The sequence below is a fragment of the Nomascus leucogenys genome, chromosome 10 (assembly GCF_006542625.1).
Source record: "Nomascus leucogenys isolate Asia chromosome 10, Asia_NLE_v1, whole genome shotgun sequence".
In the NCBI taxonomy this organism is placed as follows: Eukaryota; Metazoa; Chordata; class Mammalia; order Primates; family Hylobatidae; genus Nomascus; species Nomascus leucogenys.
In genome coordinates this window covers 99,868,935-99,880,124 of record NC_044390.1, presented here as the reverse complement: position 1 = coordinate 99,880,124, position 11,190 = coordinate 99,868,935, and the positions used below count along the sequence as shown (strand labels likewise).

Sequence of the window (11,190 nt, the reverse complement as noted above, 5' to 3'; positions counted from 1 at the left end):
GCCCAGCTAATTTTTGTATTTTTAGTAGAAACAGGATTTCACCATGTTGGTCAGGCTGGTCTCGAACTCCTGACCTCAGGTGATCCACCTGCTTCGGCCTCTCAAAGTGCTGGAATTACAGGCATGAGCCACCGCGCCTGGCCTCAAGATAGTCTTAATGTGCATTTCTGTAATGGCTAGTGACACTGAACCTGGTCACAAGCTTATTTGCCACTCATATATCCTTTTAGTGAAATGTCTTTTCATGTTTTTTGCTTGTCTTCTGTGTTTTTTTTTTTTTTTTTTTTGAGATTGAGTCTCATTCTGTCACCCAGGTTGGAGTGCAGTGACACAATCTCAGCTTACTGCAACCTCCGCCTCCCAGGTTCAAGCAATCCTTGTGCCTCAGCCAACCAAATAGCTGGCATTACAGGCGTGTGCCACCACGCCTGGCTAATTTTTGTATTTGTAGTAGAGACAGGGTTTCTCCATGTTGGCCAGGCTAGTCTCAAACTCCTGGCCTCAAGTGATTTGCTCCCTCAGCCTCCCAAAGTGCTGAGATTACAGGCATGAGCCATTGTGCCCAGAATAATTGTATTTTTTTTTACTGTCAAGTTTTGAGAGTTCTTTACATATTCTAGCTACTAGTCCTTCAACAAACGTGGTTTGAAAATATTTTCTCACAGTCTGTAACTTATGTTTTCATCCTCTTAATGTGGTCTTTCTCACAAGGTTGGTTGGTTGGTTTGTTTTGAGATGGAGTCTCGCACTGTCTCCCAGGCTGGAGTGCAGTGGCACCATCTCGGCTCACTGCAGCCTCTGCCTCCCAGGTTCAAGTGATCCCCCTGCCTCAGCCTCCTGAGTAGCTGGGACTACAGGCACACACTACCAAGCCCAGCTAATTTTTTTGTATTTTTCATAGAGACAGGGTTTCACCATGTTGGCCAGGATAGTCTCGATCTCTTGACCTTGTGATCCACCTGCCTCGGCCTTTCAAAGTGCTGGAATTACAGGCGTGAGCCACCGCGCCCGGCTCTTTTTTTTTTTTTGAGACGGAGTCTCGCTTTGTTGCCCAGGCTGGAGTGCAGTGGCACGATCTCGGCTCACTGCAACCTCCACCTCCTGGATTCAAGCGATTCTCCTCCTTCAGCCTCCTGAGTAGCTGGGATTACAGGCGCATGCCACCACGCCCGGCTAATTATTATATTTTTGGTAGAGATGGGTTTCACCATTTGGCCTGGCTGGTCTCTAACTCCTGACCTCAGGTAATCCGCCCACCTTGGCCTCCCAAAGTGTTGGGATTACAGGCGTGAGCCACCGCGTCCGGTGAAAAGTTTCTTAATTTTTTCATGAAGTTTACCCTATCAACTTCTTTTGTGAATTGTGCTTTTTTGGTCAGATCTAAGAACTCTTCCCCAAGCTCTAGATGTGACAAATTCTGTTTTCTTCTAAAAGTTGTATAGTTTCATTAATACATTTTACGCCTTAGTCTGTGATCATTTTGTGTTAGAATTTGCATTTGCAGATAACATGATGGCCCACGTAAAAAATGCAAGGATTTTACAACAACGACCGCAAAACACCAAATGAACCCTCAAACTAATGAGTTCAGCGAGGTCTCAGGATAAGAAAATCGACATAGAATTCATCACATTTGTGTAGACCAACAGTGAACACGTGGAACACGTGGAAAACGTCAAAAACGCAGTGTCACAGTCGTTTGATGTGAAATACTATAAACTTAAAAGGTGCAGCATCTGTATGCTGAAATTACAAAATGCTGGTGGAAGAAATCAAAAGACCTAAATAAATGGAGGGGCCACCGTGGACGCAGATGAAGAACCGAGTCAGCGATGCCCGTGCTCCCCAAACGATCTGCAGCAGTTCCCATCAAAATCCCAGAAAGGTTCGTAGACAGAAGCGTATTCCAAAATCCGCAGAGATGAGCGCAACATCACAGAGGACTCCGAGGCGCCCTCCAGGCCATTTCCTTCCTGACAGCTGGAAGAGCGGCCTGGCGGATGAGGGAAGGTGGAAAGCCGTTCCCCAGCGGCCTGCGGCCCGCGCCGTCCAGCTTTGCCTTTTTTAAAGGGCAAGCAAATAGGGTCCAAAGCAGCGTCGCCTTTGAACTGGCACCTGAAGCGCGAAGGGCGCTGGCCGGGTGGAGGTGCAGGGTTGGGGCGGGGAGCCGACTACGGCGGGCGGGGAAGTCACGCCCACACCGAGCTCGGCCGCGCCCATGCCGACCCCCGGCCACGCCACTTCCGCCGGAAGCTCGGTTGTTCAGCTTCCTGAAAGAGTTGGTCCTACAAGTCCGGAAGTTGCGTTTCTACTAGGGAAAGGTCCACAAACTCTTAAGGTCACTTTCTGAAGCCGGCCTCAGGACAGTCGGAGGTGAGCTCGATCCTGACCCTGTGGGCAGAGCGTCCCCGGCCCTAGGGTGGCCGCTGGCAGAAGAGGAGGACGTTCTCTGTTCCGGAACGAAAGCAGCGCGTGCAGGCTGTTTCCGGGGACCCGAGGCCGCTGCACCGCTCGCCCCGCCCCTCGCACGGCCACGTCTCCGCCGGAGCATCCGGGCCGGGCGGCCTCCGGGGCTGCCGCAGCAGCAGGGTGAGGGGCTCGGAGGCCGCGGCGCTTCGGGGCTCGGGCTCCCGCTTCCGCAGTGCATGGGCTGGGGAGGCTCAAGGGGCGGCGGCGGAGGCCGGGCGTGGGGCGGCGGGGCCTGGGCGCGTCCCTGCAGCGTTGCGGGACGGCCCCGTTCCAGCCACCCCCTCCTCGCTGCGGTGGCCTCGGGCCTGGGCGCCCGCCTTCAGCTGCGGCGGAGCTGGCTCTGTAAATGCCGGTGCCCGCGAGCCCTCCTAAATGCTTGTCTGCGCTTGACGAGCGCGGCCTGTCCCGAAGCTGTCCACTGCCACCACTCAGGCAGTGCTTGCTTTAGTCTGGCCCTTTACAGCTGACAGGCGTGACTTGGTGTCGGGTGGTTCGTGGGAAGTCGGGGTTTCAGGAGTCCGTGTACTTCCTTGTTTGTCTTTGTCGCTGGCCGACTTGTCTCCATTCCAGGTGCCCAGAGCGAGTGGGGCCGGGCGTTGTCACGGGTATGAACCCGACGAATGTCAGTCGTGTGGCGGGTCTTGGTTATTGTGGGTCTGGGTCCCTGCCCCCGCCGAGCCCACCTAGGACAGGGGCACGCAGGGTCGCCAGCGAGAGGGTACCGGGCGGTGGTTGGGTGGGGTCCGCTACTCTAAGTTGTGTGGGAGCCTGGGGGGCGGGCGACTTCTGTGCTAAGGCCTCTATGACGAGAAGCAAGCCAGGCAAAATTGTGAGAAAAGCGCGTCTCAGGCAGAAAGTTTGAAGACCCTGAGGGCGGAGGATGTGGCTAGAGTGTAATGGCAAAGGGGGAAAGCGATGGAGGTAAGGATGTTGATGTAGGCAGGTGCTGGATTCGTAAGAGGTTGGAGTTTATTGTCACTGGGACAATGTAAGCCATTTACAGGTGACTCATGGATTTTTTTTTTTTTTTTTTTAAGAGACTGGGTGTGTTGCTGTATTGCCCAGGCTGGTGTGGAGCTCCTGGCCTCAAGCGATCCTCCCACCCCAGCCTCCCAAAGTGCTGGGGTTACAGGTGTGAGCAGCCACACCCATCGTCGTGGATTATTTTGAATTGTCTTTTAAACGACATCAATATAGCCCTTTATAACCCTGTAATAGATTTCCAGGCAGTATACCTTAAATGGCAAGAAGGAAATAAATCATCTGACATCACTCAGATTGAAGAGGAGATTTTTTTTTTTCCCTCGATTGCCTTAAGAAGTAGTAGCATACTTTTCCAAGTGAGAATGCCTTCAGTTGGCTTTTAGCGATTTTGACAAGCAACAACTAAAATCATGATAATTACTGTCATTTTATTGAGGACAGGGGACAGACTCTGTGCCTTGTTATATTTAATCCTGGCAAAATTTTGCATTCATTTTCTCATTGTTTTACTGGTGAGGAAACAGGCTAAATATGATTAAGAAATCTTTAGCCCAGGATCTCACAGCTAAGTGGTGGAGGGTCGGGAGCTGAGGCCGGAGTCCCGACTTCCAAGCCTGCCCTTCACCTCTCTGCAGTGACATGAGGCTTGCTTTTGGTTTTCACTTTGTGTATAGATCTCTGTTTACTTTTGGATACTAGTGTGGTCTCCACCAGGTACTCTCTTCCTGAGGAAATCGTGTTTGGTCTTTGGCTGTGCTCTGTTGTTTCTGATACCTGATAGGAACAGGTGAAACGAGGTGGAGTAGATGGAGCCGTGAGTGTTTGTATACAGAATTCAGGTGTGGGGGAAGCAGAACGTCCTGTAGGCACCTGAGGTGGTGGTTTCTCAGTATGAAGTCCCTTAATGTTACCCAGCTGTGAACCTAGGGTTGCGTGTACCTTTCGAAGTTCTGACAGCTTGGTCCTGTCTCTTCCCTCTAGAGACGTAGGAGTGCAAGTGATCATAAGTGAGACTGATTAGACTTGCCTCTTTATTTAAAAAATAAAATCACGAAATGGAGTCACCTTCGTAATAACAGCTTTCTGTGATGCACCGGCAACTGTCTGCTCCCCCCTCCTCGCTGCCCGGAGATTGGCTTTTGTCAGTAGTCTGAGGTAATGAGGCCCTGATGACTGAGTCATTCCAAATTTTAACTAAAAATCAAGCAAGACTGAGGATCGACCAAGACTGCCAGCTTATTGCCCTACACGGAGAAGTATCACTGTCACCAAACTCCAGGCAGTTAGTGAATTCTCTCTCTGGTCCGGCTTCAGGAGGAGCTGCCTGTGAAGAGGGGCTGTCTTTGTGACTTACAGTCACCGTCATGGGGTCTCCGTTCTGGAGAGGTGGGCTGCTTGGACACTAGCAGGGGAATTAAGTGAGCAGAATCTGTGATTGCACTGGACTCAGCTTGGTGTAGTTGGCTGTCGCCATGTTGGCCGGCTGTCGCCATGTTGGCGTGCCCTCTCGGTGGAACCTGAGCGTCTTTGGCTATGTTCCTTCTTGGTCAGTGTAAGGCCCAGGCGTCGTCACTGTGGGTCTGCAGCAGTTCTCCTCTGCATGTTCCGCCTGTAATGGCTGAGTCCGGTCCTGCTGGTCATCCCATCCTTCCTTCTGTTCAGGTGGTGGTGCCTGTCTGGGCTGTGGCTGTGATGCTCTTCCAGTTTCTTTTTTTTTTTGGAATGAGAAAATAACTTTATTTCATTGTGGGGAGCGGGCCGATGTCCAGCCTCAGGACTTCTGGAACTGCTTCTTGGTGCCGGCAGCCTTGGTGACCTTGAGCATATTGAAGCGCACTGTCCTGCTCAGAGGCCGGCAAAGCCGGCGCTCGCCCACTGTGACTATGTCACCGATCTGGACGTCCCTGAAGCAGGGGGACAGGTGTACAGACATGTTCTTGTGGCGCTTCTCGAAGCGGTTGTACTGGTGGATGTAGTGCAGGTAGTCTCGGCGGATGACAGTGGTCCTCTGCATCTTCATCTCGGTCACCACGCCAGAGAGGATCCGCCCTCGAATGGACACATAACCAGTGAAGGGGCATTTCTTGTCAATGTAGGTGCCCTCGATAGCCTCTTTGGGTGTCTTGAAGCCCAGACCGATGTTCTTGTAGTACCGTGGGAGCTTCTCCTTGCCAGCTTCTCCCAGCAGGACCCTCTTCTTGTTTTGAAAGATGGTCGGCTGCTTTTGGTGGGCACGCTCAGTCTGAATGTCCGCCATCTTCCCAGCCGCCTGAAAAAGGATGCTCTTCCAGTTTCTAACTCCCTGGACTCCCTCATTGGAACTGAAGCTCACAGATGTTTCAGCTGGAATAGTTTAGACTTTTCGGTATTTTAAAAGGCAGTGTTGATGCCCAAGGATTCAAATACTTGATCATTTTGTTTTGGAGCCATTAGCTTTGTAGACAAAGAATGTACTCAACAGAACTGAAGATTTAATTCAGCAAATTAAACCCGCGTTGGCACTTTAGGAGTTGGGAGTGTTCAAGGTGGTGGGAGGCAGATGGGGAATGAGTCTCCGTCTTCAAGTATCTCGCCATGTAATGGGCACACACACAGTGGCACACATGACATGCTGTGGTGGAGGCCACGTGAGGTACAGTGATGGCAGAGGGGGTGGACAAGACACTTTACCTGAGGGGCCAGGAGGGTCTGCACGCGTAGGCACACACGGTCATTTCCGTATCATCACCCCACCCCCGCAAGGCAGAAGCAAAGACGTCACAAAGCAAAACGCAAGTTTTCTTTTGCTAGGAAATTTTCAAGAGGACCAGATGTACAGGGTACCAGTATTCAGTGGCGCAGTCGAGTCCACATTCCACTGCGTGTAGCCCTCCGTGTCAGTTTGTAATTCATCTGTCGTCAAAGGGGCAAGCCTGTGATAAGCAGCCGTCATTTTGCTGATGCTCCTCTCCTTATTTTGTGGGTGTCTTCTCCATTCCCGGGTGGGCGTGGCCGGCTGGCCCCCAGCTCTCCTGGGGTGTGTCAGATTGTAGCTGAGGGGCAGGCTTGGTGGAGATCGCAGTGTTTTTCCTGGAAAATGATTTTCAGAGGGTTCTGTGCTGTGTGTAAGGACAGGTGTGTAGCTCAGATCCCTGCCCAGGCTCTAAGGCCCATTTATCACCCACCCACCCAGAAAATCCAGGGATGAAAGGTGTTACTAGATGATCATAGACACAAAAGTGAGATTGAGAATTCGTTGCACACAGAATTAGCTTTCGACCAGCCTCAGTAACTTCCTTCACTTCTGTGCTTCAGACCTTGCTTTAATCTTTAAATATTTTTATGTCCCAGGCACCCTGAGTCAAGACATCTAGGATCCTTTGTTTACAGTAGTTTCTTGATTAGTTATGCTGGATTTACAGTTACTAATGTTAGGACACATTTATTCGCAGTGCTTTCTGGTTACAAACCCTTAATGTTTTACACTAATAGCATACGTAACCTTTTAATATTCTGAACAACACTCTTATGAACTCCTAATTGTCTCTGGCCTGTAGGATGCAAGGTGGCAGAGAGGAATGGTGGATTATTATAGTTATGAGCAGATACTCACAGGTCTGCACACCCTTCAGTAAGTCATTGACGGCGTCAGTGGACGGGCTTACACCCACCACCCGTGGGCTTCCTCTTTTACGGGTGACCAGTCTAGATGGCAGATAGAGTAAAAACCCCTAGAAAGACAGGCACATCCTGCTGCGGGGTCAGTGGCACACGTGCTCCTGAAGACCAGCAACGTGGGCTTCTTTTTTTTGTTTTGTTTTGTTTTTTGAGATGGAGTTTTGCGCTTGTCTCCCGGGCTGGAGTGCTGTGGCACAATTTTGGCTTACTGCAACCGCTGTCTCCCAGGTTCAAGCGATGTTCCTGCTTAGCCTCCTGAGTAGCTGGGATTACAGGCACACACTGCCATGCCTGGCTAATTTTGTATTTTTAGTAGAGACGAGGTTTCACCTTGTTGTCCAGGCTGGTCTTGAAATTCTGACCTCCAGTGATCCGCCTACATTGACCCCCAAAATTTATGGGATTACAGGCATGAGCCACCGCATGCTGCCCTTTTATTTTTTTAGACGGAGTTTCCACTCTTGTTGCCCAGGCTGGAGTGCAATGGCGTGGTCTTGGCTCGCTGCAACCTCGGCCTCCCAGGTTCAAGTGATTCTCCTGCCTCAGGTTCCCAGGTAGCTGAGATTACAGGCACCCGCCACCACGCCCAGCTAGTTTTTTGTATTTTTAGTAGAGATGGGGTTTCACCATGTTGGCCAGGCTGGTCTCAAACTCCTGACCTCAGGTGATCTGCCCGCCTCGGCCTCCCAAAGTGCTGGGATTACAAGCGTGAGCCACTGCACCCGGCCCCATGCGGGCATCTTGTCTATACCTTCTGTGTGGGATTTGTAAGCTAGAGGCGAAGGTTGTATAATGTTTATCATGAAAAATGTTAAACACAACATAATGTAGGCTAATATGAAACTGATTTTAAAGGAATAAATGCCAACATTTCTGCAGAATGAATGGAAACTCATGCTGGTGTCTTACCTGTTGATAAGGAAATGAGTTAATAATATCACCAGCACATTTCAGGGTGGATAATCACTTGCCAAATGTTGGGCAAAGTTTTGCTCCCCTGAATGTAGCCCAGCAGGGCAGGCTGAGAGAGCTAACCCAGCTAGAGGTAAAGACGGGAACGGGCCCTGTGTGAGATGCCCTCTCTGTGCCCCCACTCCAAGGCAGCTGCCTTTCTGGCATCCTTGTACACCCTGTATACAGTTACCACATCCCATGGCAGCTGCTTTTTAAAGTTTTGTTTCTCTGGATCTGAACTGTCCAACCTGGAGGGGTGGGGCTGCTGGCAGGAGCCGTGGCCTTGGGCAGAGTCACTCACTGGCTGACGGGTGTGCTCTAGCACACCTAGGCCTGTGAGTCTGGTATTGTAATTTTTAAATTGTTTTTGAGATGGGGTCTCGCTCTGTCAACCAGGCTGCAGTGCAGTGGCACGATCTCAGCTCACTGCAACCTCCGCCACCCAGTTTCAAGTGACTCTCCTGCCTCAGCCTCCCGAGTAGCTGGGATTACAGGTGTTCACCACCACACCCGGCTATTTTTTGTATTTTTAGTAGAGGTGGGGGTTTCATCATGTTGGCCAGGCTGGTCTTGAACTCCTGACCTTAGGTGATCTGCCTGCCTCGGCCTCCCAAAGTGCCGGGATTACAGGGGTGAGCCACTGCACCCGGCCCAAATTAATTTTAAATAAAATTTAAAGCTCAGTTGCCCTGTGTGACAGCTACTCCACAGATTCAGAGCTGCGCTGTCCCAGCAGAATGTTATTTAGTTGGCACCGATACAGACATTAAGCTCCTTCAGGAAAGGGCCCAGTGTGGCTGGGTCAGCATTTTAGCCTCAAAACCTAGGATGTGGGTGCTCCAGGATTATTTGCTGAATGAAAAAGTTTGTATTTGTTTCTTGTACATATGCAAATTGGGAACGAAATGCTAATTTTGTAATTGATACTTGAAATCTGACAAGTTTCATGATACGTTTTGTCTCTTTCTCTCCTGTCAGGTATCATGATATTAGCTGGTTTGACATCAAGCCATTTGTGAGTCATTAGATCTTCTCCTGAAAATGGGAGACACAGTAGGGCCCCTCCCAGGAGCTCTTGGCTGTTGCTGATGGCAGAAACCAAGCTTGTCCAAGGTTCACTTGTAGCCCCACAGCATCAGCTCAGCTGGTGTCGTCCTGACCATGGACGGCGCGTCAGCCGAGCAAGATGGCCTCCAGGAGGACAGATCCCACAGTGGCCCCTCGGCTCTCCCCGAGGCCCCCCTGAAGCCCCCGGGCCCACTGGTGCCACCTGACCAGCAGGACCCACTGGTGCCACGTGACCAGCAGGACAAAGCCCATCGTAAGTCGTCAGGTTCCTCTGTGTGCTGGTCACAGGAGGACCTGGTGTTGAGGGAGGACCTGGTGTTGAGGGAGGACGTGGCGTTGAGGGAGGACGTGGCGTTGAGGGAGGACGTGGTGTTGAGGGAGGACGTGGTGTTGAGGGAGGACGTGGCGTTGAGGGAGGACATGGCGTTGAGATCACTTTGAGCTTTTCACTTAATTCAAAGTATGTTTTTTTTTTTTTTTTTGAGACAGAGTCTCACTCTTTCGCCCAGGCTGGACTGCAGTGGTGCGATCTCAGCTCACTGCAAGCTCTGCCTCCCGGGTTCACGCCATTCTCCTGCCTCAGCCTCCTGAGTAGCTGGGACTACAGGCGCCCACCACCACGCCCGGCTAATTTTTTGTATGTTTAGTAGAGACGGGGTTTCACCATGTTAGCCAAGATGGTCTCGATCTCCTGACCTCATGATCCGCCTGCCTTGGCCTCCCAAAGTGCTGGGATTACAGGCGTGAGCCACCATGCCCGGCCCAAAGTATGTTTTAATAACTGAATGATGCCACCTTTAGATCGGGCACATTCCTGCTAAACAGAACTGCATTAAACACGTGTGGGGCAGCAGCAGTGTTTCCGTGAAGGAATCTATGGGTCTTTGTTGTGTTCCCTGCCTAGAATTCTACCTTTTTTTTTTTTTTTTGAGATGGAGTTTTGCTCTTGTTGCCCAGGCTGGAGTGCAATGGTGCGATCTCGGCTCATCGCAACCTCCGCCTCCCAGGTTCAAGTGATTCTTCTGCCTCAGTCTCCTGAGTAGCTGGGATTACAGGCATGTGCCACCACGCCCGGCTAATTTTGTATTTTTAGTAGAGATGGAGTTTCAATGTTGATCAGGCTGGTCTCGAACTCCCAATCTCTGGTGATCCCCCCGCCTTGGCCTCCCAAAGTGCTGGGATTGCAGGCGTGAGCCACCGCGCCCAGCTGCCTGGCTCATTTTAAAAACTTTTTGTAGAGACAGTCTTGCTGTTGTCCAGGCTGGTCTTGAATTCCTGGCCTCAAGTTATCCTTCCACCTCGGCCTCCCAAAGTGCTGGAATTAGAGGTGAGAGCCACTGCACCTGGCCAACCTCTTTTTTTGTTGTTGTTTTTTGTTTTTTTGAGACAGAGTCTTCCTCTGTCACCAAGGCTGGAGTGCAGTGGCGTGATCTTGGCTCACTGCAACCTCCACCTCCTGAGTTCAAGCGATTCTCCTGCTTTAGCCTCCCAAGTAGCTGGGATTGCAGACGCGTGCCACCACGCCTGGTTAATTTTTGTCTTTTTAGTAGAGATGGGGTTTCACCATGTTGGCCAGGCTGGTCTTAAACTCCTGACCTCAAATGATCCACCTGCGTCAGCCTCCAAAGTGCTGGGATTGCAGGCGTGAGCCACCGCGCCCGCAAGAAACCCATTTTTAATTTGCTTGGGCAAAAAGCAAATTTGCTGTCCTGCATGCACGTGGGATCTGAGGAATGCTGACCCCTGTGAGAGGCGGGGGTGTTGCTGGACCTCGAGAGCCACCGGAACCAGGGCCAGAACCCCCTGAGGGCCCTCCCTCCCCGCTCACATGTCTTGGTTCTTTGACTGTGAACTGGCCCACCCACCAGTTAGCAGTTAGGGGGCAGGAAAAGACTGAAAATCACTTCATTGAAAGAAATCTTTCTTTATTCCATTTGATGAGGAAATATGTTTTAGTTTGTGTTGTGGGTAATTTGTATATAATCATGTTAGTGGGTGAACTGAGGTAACACGTGGGTATAGAATTGTCACTGGTTCAACCCAGGCCTTTACCCAGCA

General features: G+C 51.0%; 2 protein-coding genes across 4 annotated transcripts in view; one reads left to right on the top strand and one right to left on the bottom strand.

Annotated features, from left to right (window-relative positions):
* Positions 1-2,285: 2,285 nt before the first annotated feature.
* Positions 2,286-11,190, top strand: part of GOLGA3 (golgin A3) — a 53,842-nt gene continuing 44,937 nt past the window's right edge. For 2 of the 3 annotated variants that reach the window (XM_030821746.1, XM_030821744.1), the window contains exons 1-2: positions 2,516-2,589; positions 9,043-9,385. In XM_030821746.1, coding sequence (XP_030677606.1) covers positions 9,226-9,385 — 160 coding nt within the window. In that variant the 5' untranslated portion in view covers positions 2,516-2,589; positions 9,043-9,225. Of the gene's footprint in view, positions 2,374-2,515; positions 2,590-9,042; positions 9,386-11,190 lie in introns of those variants that run through there. The other variant, XM_030821745.1, reaches the window with a different exon arrangement.
* LOC100580707 (40S ribosomal protein S11-like) lies at positions 5,173-7,251 on the bottom strand. The gene has a single exon (XM_004089500.3). The coding sequence runs from the start codon at positions 5,708-5,710 to the stop codon at positions 5,225-5,227; it is 486 nt and encodes a 161-aa protein (XP_004089548.1). The 5' UTR covers positions 5,711-7,251; the 3' UTR covers positions 5,173-5,224.